The sequence below is a fragment of the Platichthys flesus genome, chromosome 22 (assembly GCF_949316205.1).
Source record: "Platichthys flesus chromosome 22, fPlaFle2.1, whole genome shotgun sequence".
NCBI lineage: Eukaryota > Metazoa > Chordata > Actinopteri > Pleuronectiformes > Pleuronectidae > Platichthys > Platichthys flesus.
Window position 1 is genome coordinate 7,470,000 of NC_084966.1, and position 15,626 is coordinate 7,485,625.

The 15,626-nt window shown below is 47.6% G+C and overlaps 1 protein-coding gene across 1 annotated transcript; it reads left to right on the forward strand.

Annotated features, from left to right (window-relative positions):
- Positions 1 to 1,109: 1,109 nt before the first annotated feature.
- Positions 1,110 to 13,262, forward strand: LOC133933606 (sodium/potassium-transporting ATPase subunit alpha-1). Its single transcript, XM_062380735.1, has 23 exons — positions 1,110 to 1,291; positions 1,656 to 1,781; positions 4,740 to 4,799; positions 5,867 to 5,968; positions 6,095 to 6,196; positions 6,283 to 6,396; positions 6,517 to 6,651; positions 6,816 to 6,933; positions 7,094 to 7,362; positions 7,447 to 7,755; positions 8,260 to 8,394; positions 8,486 to 8,678; positions 8,772 to 8,947; positions 9,045 to 9,181; positions 9,726 to 9,876; positions 9,968 to 10,136; positions 10,220 to 10,374; positions 10,463 to 10,586; positions 10,760 to 10,905; positions 11,001 to 11,131; positions 11,260 to 11,361; positions 11,876 to 11,967; positions 13,054 to 13,262. Exons 1-23 carry the CDS (start codon positions 1,280 to 1,282, stop codon positions 13,080 to 13,082), a joined length of 3,087 nt encoding a protein of 1,028 aa, XP_062236719.1. The 5' UTR covers positions 1,110 to 1,279; the 3' UTR covers positions 13,083 to 13,262.
- Positions 13,263 to 15,626: the final 2,364 nt, after the last annotated feature.

The window sequence follows — 15,626 nt, forward strand, 5'->3', positions numbered from 1 at the left end:
ATGACAAATTAGGCACTTTTCCCCTTTTTCTTCCCAAACCTGAGCACATTTAGTCTTAAAGGACATTTTCTGACTCCGTCCCCAACCATAGGGGCTTTAACTTTTTAATTGGGCAAACATTTCCTGGAACACCAATTAAATAAGCATTTGTATCTGTGTCAGGGCTCAGCAGCAGCTGAACTTTGCCCGAGCTCAGACAGGGAACCCAAATCTCACCTACACGCTCAGGAGGCCCCGGCACACATGGGGCCTCAAATCGGATTTTTCATGTTTTCCCCGGACGATTAATGTGTATTAATCAAACAGGAGTTGCGGAAAGGGGGCCAATGACCTCTGTAAGCTCATTCATTGTTAGAGCAGGATGAATCCATGCAAAACACTTCGGTTTAGCATTGTGTAAGACATTCCAGCGCCGCTCTTTTGACACTTCCCGAGGTGAAATCTCTTTAAAATCGATAACACCGTGTTTTTTCTTTGGGTTATTTCCAGTTCAGTAGACGCATTGACCTCAGACAGGGAGGATTCCTCCCTTTGCATTCCTCTGGCACACACACTCTTTTTCCCGCGCCTTCTCAAACAGCCGCGAATGTCTCTGCCTCGTTCGCACTTTGTTATTCAAATGCCTGCAGCTCGTTTGCAGCTTTTGGCAAACAAGTCACCTGCAGAACTGGACTTTCACCTTTACAGCTTTATCTCTGTTTGTCATTGCCTCTTCCGCCATCCTGACCCATTTTTGTGTGTTTTCCATTCCTGCACAGAGAGGAAGCACACGCACAGGGATTCACTTGTCTGATCCGAAACCACCTGTTGCGTGTGAAGTTAAAGACTTAAGCGTGAAACAAGAGGGAAAGTGGTTAGAGGAAAAAAAGAAAAAGAAACAGGGAAGTTGAGACAAGACCTACCCCTCCCCTTTCTCTCACACTCCTCCTCCGCTATTACCTCCCTCCCCCAGGAGGGCCCCCCCTTCCGAGCCCCCAGCATCACTACTACTCACCCGTCCAGTTTCACCCCCCACCCCTCTCTCTCTCTCCCTCTCTCTCTCTCCCAGACTCCTCCTATCAGGGCAGGTGAGCCAGTTGAGGATATAAAGGTAACGTGCTGGGAGGCAACCTATCTTCACTGCACCGGGGAGTGCGGAAGACACAGGACGCAGCTGGGCTGAGAGAGAGAGAGAGAGTGAGAGCGTGTGTGTGAGTGAGAGAGAGAGAGGCGGAGTAGGAAAGTTGCAATTTAAAAAGACAATTGGACAATTGACGGCTCTCAGACTTGAGTTGCAACCATGGGGCTGGGAGTAAGTACTACAGCTTTGTCACATGTTTTCCTCTGCTAGTCAGAGTCGTTATGTTTTTTCCGCCTGCTTATGAGTTTCCTACAGTTCGGAGCTGAGGGCTGAGGGTTTGGTCACAAGCTCTTGGTTAAGCTTGGCAGGAGAGCTGTGGATTGCCCCAAGTACTTTGAACCTCAGCCTCGAAATTCCTGCCCATGCGTACAGGAGTTTATTTCAGGAAACCTGTTGAATTCTTTGCTCACAATCCTAGAATGTTTTACGGCATGTTTGACATTGGCGCGGCCAAAGAGAAAGCTTCAGGGCAGGCTTCCCCTCATGCGCGCAGTCTTCTCCAGGAACTCATTTTGTCTTGCTTTCTTCACTGCAGAAAGGGAAAGATGAGTACAAACTGGCGGCCACCTCAGACGAAGGGGCCAAAAATGCCAAAAAGGCCAAGAAGGGCGGCAAGAAGGACAAGAAGGATATGGACGAGCTGAAGAAAGAAGTCGACCTGGTGAGTGCACACCACAAAACTGGAATTTATCTTGGTGGGAGGTTTTAAACCGAAAGCAACAGGTTCTAGGTTCGTGGCTTTACCATACTGCTTGCTCTCACACTCACATCCCTTAGGCTCAGTTAATGCTGTGGGTCACTGTATGCCACTGCCATTGGTCATAGCAATGACACGGTCGCAACGGACACAGACCTCTGCTTTGACCTCACGGCGAGTCACATGAGATGGTGCTGCCCGCCCTGCATTTCCTAAAGATTGCTGCCTGCACCACTGCATGTGCAGTCACATGTTATTAAGGAGTTCAGAGCTGTACTTAGCGTCTAAATCACGCTGATCTAGACTGGCTCTCAGCGCTGAAATGTGGGGTCAGAGGTTCGCTCGTCATCATATGACAAAACTCACGATCTAGAGATTTTTCTGCGGCCGTGTATTTTCCTCCGATGCTTAGTTTAATTGGAAGAGCGAGTTTGTTTCTATCTCGAGGCACAATCACACTCTGCTCGACCGGATGCACCAGACGTTTGCAGAGCATGAAGAAGTTTTACAGACAGTTTTTTTAGGTCGGTTTGACGTGTCACATGCAGATATGTGGTTAACCAGTTTCCACTGGTGTCAGCCTTTTTGTCTCAGTGTGAATCACGAGGTCATTTCCCAAGGTCGGCGAGGCCCTTGCTTCATCCTCAAGTCAGCGAAAAAGGGCCAACGAATACTTCCACACCAGAACTCCATGTTGAAATGTGCATGTGCTATTTTAAACAGAACAAAAACATTTATTTAAAGGTTCCACGTGTAACTTAAGGCCTTCCTTGTGAGAAGTTTGTCGTACGACCTTTAAAGTGTCCTTTGAAAAGACAGGGCGCCCGTAAACCTCAGTAGGATCGTGTCCTTGACAAGGTCAGATCACAAGGAAAGAGAGTCGGGTCTCACATTCAAATCAAACCTCTAACAAAACTTTAATAAACAAGTCCTGATCAAAAGTACAACTATTTGATTTGATCATTTAAAAATAATTCAAATTTTATGTGATATGTGATTTTTTTTACGACTCAGTGACTTTCACAAGGTCACTCGCTTTTCACGGATGCTGTCAGTCTGAATTAACTTTTTTTTTAAACTACAATCACAATAGAGTAACAGTTCCATTCGGCCCCGGCAGCCATTTTTGTAATAACTTTCCGCCCAATGTCACTCCGCCGGTCACAGAGTGCTGCGGGTTATTAGGTAATAAAACTCCCATCTAGTTGACGTATTAATGATTATTGTCCTGCCTATGTCTCAACTCGCTCTCAAAGTCCTGCCGCCGCCGAAGGACATCTCAATGCCATAGCAACCGTATCACCTGTCTGCCATAACCTCGCCAACTTAGCATATCATTGACGGCAATTAACAGCAGGCGCTGTCTTTAATGTGCCCCCCCCCCCCCCCCCGCTGTCCTAAGTGCAACTTACATATTCAGGGAGTTTGACTTTGGGAGGGACCAAAAGGGTCAAGAGGGATTTACTGTCCTGCGTTCAACGTCCACAGGTTTTCAGATTTGACCTGTGGTTAAAGGATAATAACCGATAGTCAAACAGTAGCGTAGGTGTCTCTATGGAGCCAGCGAAGCAGACATGTTAATCATTATTGCACCATCACACTTGTGTCATCCTACTATTACCCGAGGCCTCAAAGTCCACTGTAAGACAATAGAAACTCTTTCCATAGCAACGCAAAGCAATGGGGCCCAAGTCCCAACATCCATTGATTTTCGTCTGGAATATCATTTCTTAGACTCTGGGTCCAGGAGAGTGTGGTCTTCCCAAGGTGGCGGAGAGGCCCGGCTAGTGCAGGAATTTCCTGTTCAGACTTCACAAGAATGGAAGACCTGACGTCTATGCCTGGCACATTTGGCACGGGAACGCTGGGCTATCTTTGTTACAATGCAAAACTGTGTCAGGCTGGAGCTGTGAAGTTACACCCTTTTTCTGCACTGGCTGTAAATAGTGCATAGAAACGCAAAGGGCTTCAATTCACCCGCTAATAGCCGAGGACTTTGCATTTTCAACAGTCTGACTTCACACAGTATCTATGTATAAACACAGTGGAGGACGGGGACATTAAACTTAAATAGGGTCGAAGTGAACTTGTACTTGATAGCGAGACATAATGGGACACTGTGAACTGATACTTTATGTGTTTATACATTCCCTCATTCATTTAAGTAGCCGTAACTCACAAGATAAACTGTCAAGTCTTCACCACAGAAACCAGTGGGGGCATATTTCACTAAAGATTTCACTACAATGCTTTTGTTGTTCCACAGCATTGAAAAAAAGGAAGGTGGGAGTCAGATATTATCATCAGCAGATCACCCAAATGATATTGGATGAATGTCCTCCCTCATTGGCCGTGGGCGTTATTCAGAAAAGTCTGTGTAGGCACAGGGATGTGTCAGATTCTCTCCTCTTCTCCACATGCAGATCCATGTTCCCCCGCTCTCTCAGTTCAAAAACAAATGAGATATTCTCTAATGGTGGATGGGTGGAAAAGAAAGGAAAACCACTCCAAATTGACCATTTAGGAGATTAAAAAAATCCTCCATTCACTGACACCGATGTTGATGCAGCCTCCACTCCTGTAAAACAAACACCGGTGTGTCACTTGGTGGGCATTGATTGTGCTGTTTGCTCACAGCAAACCGACTGCTTGGATGAGTCCATGCGACGGCTGGCGTCGGCCGAGCCTGTTGAGTTTGGGTCCCAGACTAGTTTCACTCAAATGTCTGCTTGGCTGATCTGGAAGCAGCGCACAATAATAATCCTGATCAGACAGCTGATTTCTGCCGTGTCATCTCTGTTTCCCCCTGGGTCTGACATGACGGGGCATGTTTGAATCCTCAAAGGAGATAATGTGTGTGGTTCTAAACTGACTTTGGAATTAGTATTAATTGTCTCTCTCTCATTCTCTCTCTCTCCATAGGATGATCACAAGTTAACCTTCGATGAACTTCACAGGAAATATGGAACTGATCTAGCCCGGGTGAGCAATCTGCATATGAGTATATTTGTTTTTGATCCTGCGTGTGTGTGAGTGTGTTTGTGTATGTGAGAGCCTGTCATGGTGACTCACTTGACAGAACGTTATTGTTCTATCTGCTGTGGATGATGTCACACAGGGAGATAATCCCCAAAGGTGACAAGCGGAATTATCTTTGTGTATCAGCCAACGAATACAAACAGATCTTTTTTGTAAAATATAAGTTAATATACCTATTTTCTACACTATTAATTCTGTAAAATAAAAGATGTCTTTGAAAAGCTCATATCAACTGATTTGTATCACTCTTCTCATAAAGCCATCTGCCTCCCCACCAGCACAATTTCTCGGAAATGTCTTTTTGGTCCCTACTATGAAGCAAAATTACATTTAAAAGTGTTAATATGTATCAAACAAAAGTAGATTCAATCGCTTCAGTCACAAAATGTCTTCATCAAGGACGCACACACACACAGTCCCGTCACACAACCCGACAGCGGCCAAAAGCCTGACTGATGCTGATTATCTGCTGAAATCTGACCCGTATGAGTATGCCCCCGCCCCCCCCTCGTAAAAAACAAAGACTGCATTCAAACAGAACACAGGTCTGAGAGGCGACACCAGCAAGGAAAACCCACTTTTTCACTTCTGCTGCCGTTCCAAAAGACAAACGTGGCCTTGACCTTGTTGGTGTACACGCTGTTCGCTGATTGCCGAACCGTGCTGTCTCCCAGTGCTATCACAGGCTTTGTTTCCTACTGTGTCATTACACAGAGGAGGCTGGAAACATTTCTCTTTTTGGTGGATGTGGTTTATTTTGTCTAACCCACGTCCTCCTCAGGCCCGAGCGCTGAACCCGCTCAGGAAACCTGCCGCTCAGCTTTGTCCCTCTCCCCCTTAACAAGTTCCAAGGCCAAAACTGGATTTACAGGTTTCTCTTCAGTTTACACAGGCAACGCGTGCGTCAGGGGGATGCAGTTACTGATATCCCCACTCTGTATTTACCTCCGAGGCCGGTGTTAGTCAGCATGCACAGTTTAACGTTTTCCTTTACCGGTCTCTTTTCTTAGGGTCTTTCCTGCATCAGAGCAAAAGAGATCCTGCTCCGCGACGGCCCCAACGCCCTCACGCCTCCCCCCACCACGCCAGAATGGGTTAAATTCTGTAAACAGGTAAAAGTCGCGAATGTTAGCCAAGCAAAAAACATAAAAGATATGTTGAATATTCAGATTCTTTGTTGAAGCTCAAACTGGAAAATGTGCAAAATGTTAAATGTATGTTATCCGTTCGGTTTCCAGCTGTTCGGTGGTTTCTCCATGCTGCTGTGGATCGGCGCCATGCTCTGCTTCCTGGCTTACGGCATCCAGGCCGCCTCAGAAGACGAACCCATGAATGACAACGTAAGGAGGCTCTCGCCGGTGATGTGTTCAAACCTCCGCTCGTTCCTCCACAGATGAACTAACAACCTTTTGCTCCCTCCCTGCAGTTGTACCTCGGTGTTGTGCTCTCCGCTGTCGTCATCATCACTGGCTGCTTCTCCTACTACCAGGAGGCCAAGAGCTCCAAGATCATGGACTCCTTTAAGAACCTGGTGCCACAGGTGAGTTTTTAGACTGACCAGCTAATTTCGCTGCGATTATTTCCCACAATCCTTTTTTTTTTCTTCTTCTGTGAATACAAAGAAAACCTAAAAACACATATTTTACCTTTGGTGGTGTAGCAAGCCCTGGTCATCCGCGACGGTGAGAAGCAGAGCATCAACGCCGAGGAGGTGGTGGTCGGGGATTTGGTGGAGGTGAAAGGCGGCGACCGGATCCCCGCCGATCTGCGAATCGTCAACGCCCAAGGCTGCAAGGTGGGAACATGTTATGGATAATAAAGCATTTACTCTCAATTTTTTTGTATGTAACTGATCACGCAAACCTCATCTAATTTTCTATCTTCAGCCATTTTCTCTTGTGTCTTCTTCATTGACTGTCTTCAAAATATCTCATTCTTGTTGTGTTATTGTGCCTCCAGGTGGATAACTCCTCCCTGACTGGTGAATCGGAGCCACAGACCCGTACTCCTGACTTCTCCAACGACAACCCGCTGGAAACGAGGAACATTGCTTTCTTCTCCACCAACTGTGTTGAAGGTAAACAACTTTTGTTGACGTCAATATCACAGCGATGAAAGGGATCTATTTACAGTTTTAAAACGATGACATTTGTCCCAAACTACAGAGAAAATTTGCAGAAGTCCGTTTTTATATTCTGTCAGATTTCTTGTTTCTAACTTCTAAAATGTCTTTGTAGGTACCGCCAAAGGAATCGTCATCAACACCGGAGACCATACTGTCATGGGACGTATCGCAACCCTGGCTTCAAGTCTGGATGGCGGCAAAACACCCATCGCTAAGGAGATCGAGCACTTCATCCACATCATCACCGGCGTTGCAGTGTTCCTCGGTGTTTCCTTCTTCATCCTCTCCCTCATCCTCGGGTATGGCTGGCTGGAGGCCGTCATCTTCCTCATCGGTATCATCGTCGCCAACGTGCCAGAAGGTCTCTTGGCCACCGTCACTGTGAGTCCTGCTGTTTCTTGGCTATTAAACGGATCCAAAAGGTGACTCAGCTCCTCGACTAACCCGAGCAATCCCTCCTCCTAGGTGTGTCTGACCCTGACTGCGAAGCGTATGGCCAAGAAGAACTGCCTGGTGAAGAACCTGGAAGCCGTCGAGACCCTGGGCTCCACCTCCACCATCTGCTCCGACAAAACCGGCACCCTGACCCAGAACAGGATGACCGTGGCCCACATGTGGTTCGACAACCAGATCCACGAGGCCGACACTACGGAGAACCAGAGCGGCGCCTCCTTCGATAGGAGCTCGGCCACCTGGGCCGCCCTCGCCAGAATCGCCGGGCTCTGCAACCGCGCCGTCTTCCTGGCCGAGCAGGGCAGCGTTCCCATCCTGAAGGTGAGATATTCATCAGATCTTCCCAGTTGCCAAACACGCTCTGGTTTCTGCCAGTTCATTAACTTGGGCTCTCGGTATAACACCATCTCTTAGTCCAGGCTGTAAACAAGTGAGGAGTTTGCCCTCGCTCCTCGTTGAATATTTTCTCTTTCTTAAAACATCATGTTGCACTGAACACTGTTGCTTGGTGAAAGATGAAATGCAGGGAGTGTGTGGGAGGTGTCTTGGCATCGTGGATTGGCCGGGAAGTTTGCAAACACGGACAAACAGCTCCACAAATCTTTATAAAAAGCTCTCAAAATAATTAAGGGCCTTTTCTGAAACATAAAGGAAGTGGCCTGACAGACCCATTGATTTATTTCTTAATGACTACTGGCAAATATATTTCTGTTTCAGCCGAGGGGAGACATAAATGAGGCGTGCTGAGCTTTTTTTTATTCAATTAAAAAGTCTCCTCTTGAGGAGTCGAGCTGCTTATCTAACAGTTGTTCCCTCAATCGACAGAGAGATGTGGCCGGTGACGCCTCAGAAGCCGCCTTGCTCAAGTGTATCGAGCTGTGCTGCGGATCCGTCGGCGGCATGAGAGACAAATACGACAAGGTCTCTGAGATCCCCTTCAACTCCACCAACAAGTACCAGGTGAGCAGGCCACGCGGTTCCCACTGCAGGTGAAACAACAACTGATAGTGAAAAAAAGAAATTCTAATTTGACCCCTCTCATGTCCCGCAGCTTTCCATCCACAAGAACAACACTCCCGGAGAGACCAAGCACCTGCTGGTGATGAAAGGCGCCCCGGAGAGGATTCTGGACCGCTGCTCCACCATCATGATCCAAGGCAAGGAGCAGGATCTGGACGACGAGATGAAGGACGCTTTCCAGAACGCGTACGTGGAGCTTGGAGGACTCGGAGAGAGAGTTCTGGGTACGACACCACTCCATTCTAAAGCTGCATCAGTCCATCTCTGGCGAGTTAAACAGATGTACTAACCCGTTTCCTTCCTGTTGCCTACTCCAGGCTTCTGCCAATACAACCTGTCCGATGACCAGTTCCCAGACGGCTTTGCATTCGACACCGAGGAAGTGAACTTCCCCACTGAGAAGCTGTGCTTCATCGGCCTCATGTCCATGATCGACCCTCCTCGTGCCGCCGTGCCTGACGCCGTCGGCAAATGCAGGAGCGCCGGAATCAAGGTGTGAATCTGCCTTTATTCGAGTTTCAAGCACAGCAAAGAAGAAGTGGTTTTCTTAAGTTTACTAAATGTTTTCTCTTTCCTCCTCCTACTCCCAGGTTATCATGGTAACAGGTGACCATCCCATCACAGCCAAGGCTATTGCTAAGGGTGTGGGTATCATTTCTGAAGGCAACGAGACCGTTGAGGACATCGCTGCCCGCCTGAACGTCCCAGTGTCAGAGGTCAACCCCAGGTTTGTGCTCTCGTCCAGTTTCACAACATCTTCCCTGTACATGTGGCACAGCCGGCAATTGTCCCACCGATTGCCAGAGCCAATAATGCAAGATTCAATCAGAGATGGCTAACAAGGCCCTGCAGACGATTCAGCCAAAAAGGCTTTTACTGTTAATGCACTGCAGACAAATTAATCTAGTTAGAGCTCTGAGCTTGTGACTTCTCTGTTCCTACCCAAGCAACTTCAGTCTGTGTGTTCGGATCCCTTTTAAACTGTAAAAAGATCACACATCCTCATACAGGGAATTAGGGCCCGAGGTCTGACACTGTTTGTAATTGATGAGAGATGTCCCCGGTCTGGAAAGATCATGGCTGTGTTAAATCATCAATCATGATTCCTTGGCTGCAGGTCATGCTTTCTGCTGAGGATGCATTCAGTTTTTCTTTTAATGTCTTGTTGAAATTTCCTGTTTTCTCACGTAACCCCATTCCCCTTGATATAATTTTTCCTCTCAGAGAAATTAAGTTGTCCTAACCCCTTGCTTTGATCCCCCCCCCCCCAGGGATGCCAAGGCCTGCGTGGTGCACGGTGGCGAGCTGAAAGACATGACCGAGGAGCACCTCGACGATATCCTGAAGTACCACACTGAGATCGTCTTTGCCAGAACCTCGCCTCAGCAGAAGCTGATTATTGTGGAGGGTTGCCAGAGACAGGTATTGAAGACGCAGGGATTAAAAGCTTTCAGAAATGTCTTCTGTTGTTTTCTAGAAATGTGGGACCAACGCTGGTTTCTTTTCTCGGCAGGGCGCCATCGTGGCCGTGACAGGTGATGGTGTGAACGACTCTCCTGCGCTGAAGAAGGCCGACATCGGCGTCGCCATGGGCATCGCCGGGTCTGACGTCTCCAAGCAGGCCGCTGACATGATCCTGCTGGACGACAACTTTGCCTCCATCGTTACCGGCGTGGAAGAAGGTAAGACCGACACAACAGCATCACTGGCTCAATCTATTTTATCTCTTCCCTCCCAATATTCATTTTCTAAATCACTCCGTCAGGTCGTCTGATCTTCGACAACTTGAAGAAGTCCATCGCCTACACCCTGACCAGTAACATCCCCGAGATCTCACCCTTCCTCCTCTTCATCATCGCCAACATCCCTCTGCCCCTGGGAACCGTCACCATCCTCTGTATCGACCTGGGAACTGACATGGTGAGCTCTTTGACCGGACACACAGCTGATCATCTTGTGACTTGACAACATGAGGTCTTCATTTTGTTATTTCTCCATCGTCTCCCAGGTCCCTGCCATCTCCCTGGCTTATGAAGAAGCTGAGAGCGACATCATGAAGAGGCAGCCCAGAAACCCCAAAACAGACAAACTGGTGAACGAGAGGCTCATCAGCATCGCCTACGGACAGATCGGTAAGAAAACTTAATGATACTTCCTTTCAATGAGTCAGGTTCCGTTGCTGTGCACTGCTTCTTCCTGCAGAGGGCGACAAAGCGCGACAACCTGTGTATTTTCGCGTCAACAATAAACAAATTTAGTATCTTTAGGAAGCACAAAGTTAAATGTTGCTTGTCTCCTCTGTTAGGTATGATGCAGGCCACAGCTGGCTTCTTCACATATTTCGTCATCCTGGCTGAAAACGGTTTCCTCCCCATGGACCTGTTGGGGATCCGAATGGACTGGGACGACAAATACGTAAACGACCTGGAAGACAGCTACGGACAGCAGTGGGTCAGTACTGGTTCATGGGCAGTCATGTTTTCGGTTCTTTGGACTTCGAGGTAAGACACTGGACGGCAAAGTAACTTTCCTTTCTGTAAACGCAGACGTACGAGCGCAGAAAGATCGTAGAGTTCACCTGCCACACGGCGTTCTTCGCCAGTATCGTGGTCGTCCAGTGGGCCGATCTGATCATCTGCAAGACCAGGAGGAACTCCATCATTCAACAGGGAATGAGGTACGGACACACGGCAACCTTAAATACCTACCTATCATTAATATCACCACTGTCCTTTAAAGAAACTTCCCAAAAATGAAATTAAAATGTGCAGAAAGAGATTTAATTATCTTGTTTTGCTTCCAAAGGAATCGCATCCTCATCTTTGGGCTGTTTGAGGAAACCGCTCTGGCAGCTTTCCTGTCATACTGCCCGGGCATGGACGTTGCCCTGAGAATGTATCCCCTCAAGTGAGTAAAAACTCTCATCAAGTATATCCATATTGTTGTTTTTCATTCATAAAAAATCAGCCACTTCCCGGGCCCTTTAAACCACATTGTTGCATATTTTAGATTTTCAGGATCGCTGCTTTTATGTTGACACTTGTAGAGATGATGTCAGGGTGCCCGCTCACACTTTGGTAGTTTAACACAGGTAAAATAAAGCAATAACAATAGATTAGAAAAGAGGACTGCTGCTTTCTCGATTCGTTTTTTTCGTACACTTTCGAACACAGGAGCCATCCACGGCCCAGCTCGGCCTCATTTTGCCACCGACGAGCTTCTGAATTAAATCCCAAAGCTTAATGTTCTTCTCCCAAAGCCTTTTATGTGCTCGAAGCGAAACTTCAGCTGATTGAATGACATTAAACTCTCCGTACCTGTATGACTCACTAACTCTCACGCAGGCCTGGAGGAGGACTCTCGTGCTTTTTGTCAGATTAAAAGTTGTGACTCACTCTCTCTCTTTCTCCATCTACTTTAGGCCATGCTGGTGGTTCTGTGCCTTCCCCTACTCCCTCCTCATCTTCCTGTACGATGAAGCCAGAAGATATATACTCAGACGCAACCCAGGCGGTAAGAACTCCACTCACAGTTTTTACTTTTGTTTCACACGTGTTTCTTTTATCGTCCGTTGAAGCAAACAGATGAAAACAGGATTGTTTCATGTTGTAGGGAAGTGGAAATACAGGTGTTAACACATTTAGCCTGAGCACTGTAGGTTCCCCCGTGTCTATGTGCGTGTGTGTATGTGTGTGTGTTACTACCACAAATTCCCTACTCCACACACACACACACACCAGTGAACTTAGACTGACGGCAGGGCCCAGTGGGATTAGAACCCCCAACCTTGCCATTGTTCATGCCTCATTCCACCCACAGAGTTGAGCAGAACCTGCATGTAGGGCTGGCTCTGATACAGCAGTGTGTGTGTGTGTGTGTGTGTATCTGCTACATCTGAGCCCCACAGCACAGATCAGTGAACACCTCATTGCCTATCCATGGTGAATAATGTGTTACAGTCAGACACAGAAAACAAGCTCAACTGCCAGTTTTCAAACAGCTCCTGTGTTTTTACGAAACTGATTTTACACTTTACAGTTTCAGGCTTTAAATTTGAGTCGAATCTAATCCCAAATCTATTTATTTTTAACCCTGTACTCATTGAATTTCCTCAATTCGACTGAAAAGTGGAAACCAGGACTCAAGCCGAGTATTTTTCTTTGCCCTAAAAATAAAACGTAGCTTAGGGCCGAAGAAAAACAGCTTGATGTCATTATTTAAGCGTCCGCACACTGGATTCACAGTGACTCCTCATAGATTGAATGGATTTTGTGTACAGTTAACGATTTAGGAGCCAACACATTGATGTTTCCCTCTGGGAGATTATTATAAGGTCTCAGGGATGATATCATCATCTCATGAGAAACTGTGAGGCGGTGTTCGCTCCAAATTCTGCAAGTGACTCGCTCACACTCTCCAATCTGCTCCGATTTCTTGGAACGGCCTCCAGGCAGCATGAGGGATGATATCACCCCCCCCCCCCCCCCCCCCCGCGGCCTGAGTGCAAAGTTGAAGACTTTTGGGGATTTAGAGCCCAAATGTGACGTGAGACTTCCCAACAACTAACTGTCCCTAACTCTGTCCCCTTTGGTTTTCTAGGTTGGGTTGAACAGGAGACATACTACTGAGGCGACACGACACATTCAAGAAAGGAGCAGTCAGTGTTTCAGCTTTATTTACTGCCGTGTTACATACATGTCTGGCATGGTCGGACTCCGAAAAAAGAAACAACAACACCAAACACTGATAATTTAATATCTTAATGTATTTCATTCGCAATAAAACATTTCTGTACCATTGTACACTGAGGCTGCTTGGACGTTTCTTTCTTCCTGCACACACTTTGGCTTGTAGATTTCTCTCACACACACATTGTGGGGCAAATACAGGGTTTGAAGAAGGGGGGGGGGGGACTTAATGCAGGACGCTGTTTCAAGGTTCAGCAGATGCAGCGTGTACCTGCGAGTCAGGTCCGGTGACCCGTGCGGTGGGATTATCCATCTCCGCGGTTCATAAACTTCGGCTTGCTGGTCCTTGGTCAAAAAAGCTGTGTTGGATTTTTTATGTTTACATGAGATTAACGATTAATTTCAGTGTTACCTGTTATCTGGTACATTAGATTGGGAAGCATGGATAAGCATGTCAGACCAGTTTGTGTGTGTGTGTGTCCTTTATCTCAAGTGCCAGTCTGCCACAGTGGTGTTTGCGATGGATCGCTCCGTTGACCACTAATGCAAAGAGGCCCTCAGTGAAAATGAACTACTCTAGTGCTGTGTACTCGGTGTTTACCCAGATCATCAATTTCCCCTTCTAGCTCAACTCCTCCTAATGGGTGTGTGTGTGTGTGTGTGTTTGCGTGCACGATATCCCATCTCTACACCAACCGGGTCACAGATTGACGGCTTCACACACATTCAGTAACACTCGTATCGACCCTAAAGCGTGGATGTTCTCAGGGAGGATGAATGAATGTTTCAATCGGCCAATCAGGGTTCCTCCTCCCTCCGACTTTGCAGGCAGTGTCTCTCTCTGCAGCCGAGCGAGCCGGTGTAACGAACCCAGTAGGTGGCCACTCGCCATTAGACCGAACCAAGAAGCAGGAGAAGCTATTAGATATCGAGGGGCAATACAGTAGATGCACCTTGACTTTAGTGGCCAGCCGCCAATAAACCGAGCACAGAAGCAGAGCCAGTGTAGGAGGCGGCGAAGGGGAGAAAGAACGAGGGTGATGGATGGCGAGATAAGTCAATCGATGTGATGAACAAGAGGGAGAAGAGCAAGACAACAACACATGTTGGCGTTTCCAAGACGTAATTAGTCCTCGTGCTGCGGTTTGGACGCGTAACCTGTTGCTTGTTGATAATTTTCTGATGAGCTGTAACCCCGATGAAGCTAATCTAGACCATGAATGGAGGTGGGGAGGGAGACAGTGGGCGATAGAAGGAGAGATAGAGACTAACACTATCATGCCTTCATCCTTCGTTCACAAGCAGGGCCCCTGAACGTGCCTGTTGCTATGGCAACTCGTTGGAGAGCCCACACTCTCTCTATCATCTAAATAAAATCGGGGCTATTTATAGAACAACACTGGCAACACGCGAGCCACACTGATGGCACAGAAATGGGACGTGAATGCACTCGGCAAAACAATGACAATAGCACGGCGTCTTGACCGTGTGTGTGCATGCACCTACACGTGCACACGTACAGTACGAGCACATGCACGTGATAAAACCTGTGCACATATCCAGGGCTCGCTGCTGTGCGTCCATCTGTTTGTGAGGTGCACCTGTGGTTCTCTGTTTGTTTACTCCTGATTATGCTTATTCTGTGTGTTTTAATCAGTGTGTGTGTGTGTTTTGTGTGTGTGATAGTTTTTAAAAAAGCCTAAAGATGAACTCCTGGCCAGAGAAACCTCCCCGCCGCTGAGATCTATCTCAGGTTTATCTTGTCAGTTGGTGCAGAGTGCTCTTCAAGCCGCCTCGATAAGGTCTATTAGAATACACAGGGAGGAAGACAGTGACTGACAGAGTGAGGATACAATAGCGCTCCAATGGCGGGCTCACTCTGTCCACCCGGGTCTACTTCATGCTTGAACAGGCACCTTTCAACACACAATCTATCACAGGCTGCTGATTGAGCTGTTTAACGTGCGGTCGGGGGCGCGGTAAAGGGAATTTGTTGCATTTTGGAGAAAACCATGAGAACCGTACTTATAAAGTGTGAAGACGTCCTCATCTGTGCACACACGCATGGAGACGTGTTTTCAGATTTCAGGCTGAGGTCCAGGGATGACAGACTAAATCTCTCATTTGTGTTGAGGGATGAAAAGGGGTTTTAAGAGCTCCTGGAACAGATGCAAACGGGCGTGAGGGCAGGGAAGCAACTCGCAACGTGACACTCAAGGGGTCTCCTCCGCGTGGAGGCATTGGCGCAGTGGGGGGGGGGAGGGGTCAGGGGTCAGCGAGCATGGGTTCTGGAGTTGCATGGTATAGGGACAGAGAAGTATATGGTGGAGCAATAAGCAGAGGCTCCGCTAGTCAGGGGGAGAAGGGAGGAATACTTTGAGGGGGCCCCAGAGCTCAAGGGGGGGCCCACACGTGCTGTGGAATTCCAAGCAGCACTTCTTACCTACTTGGTTTTGCATTGTAAAAATAGTAAACATGGTGGAC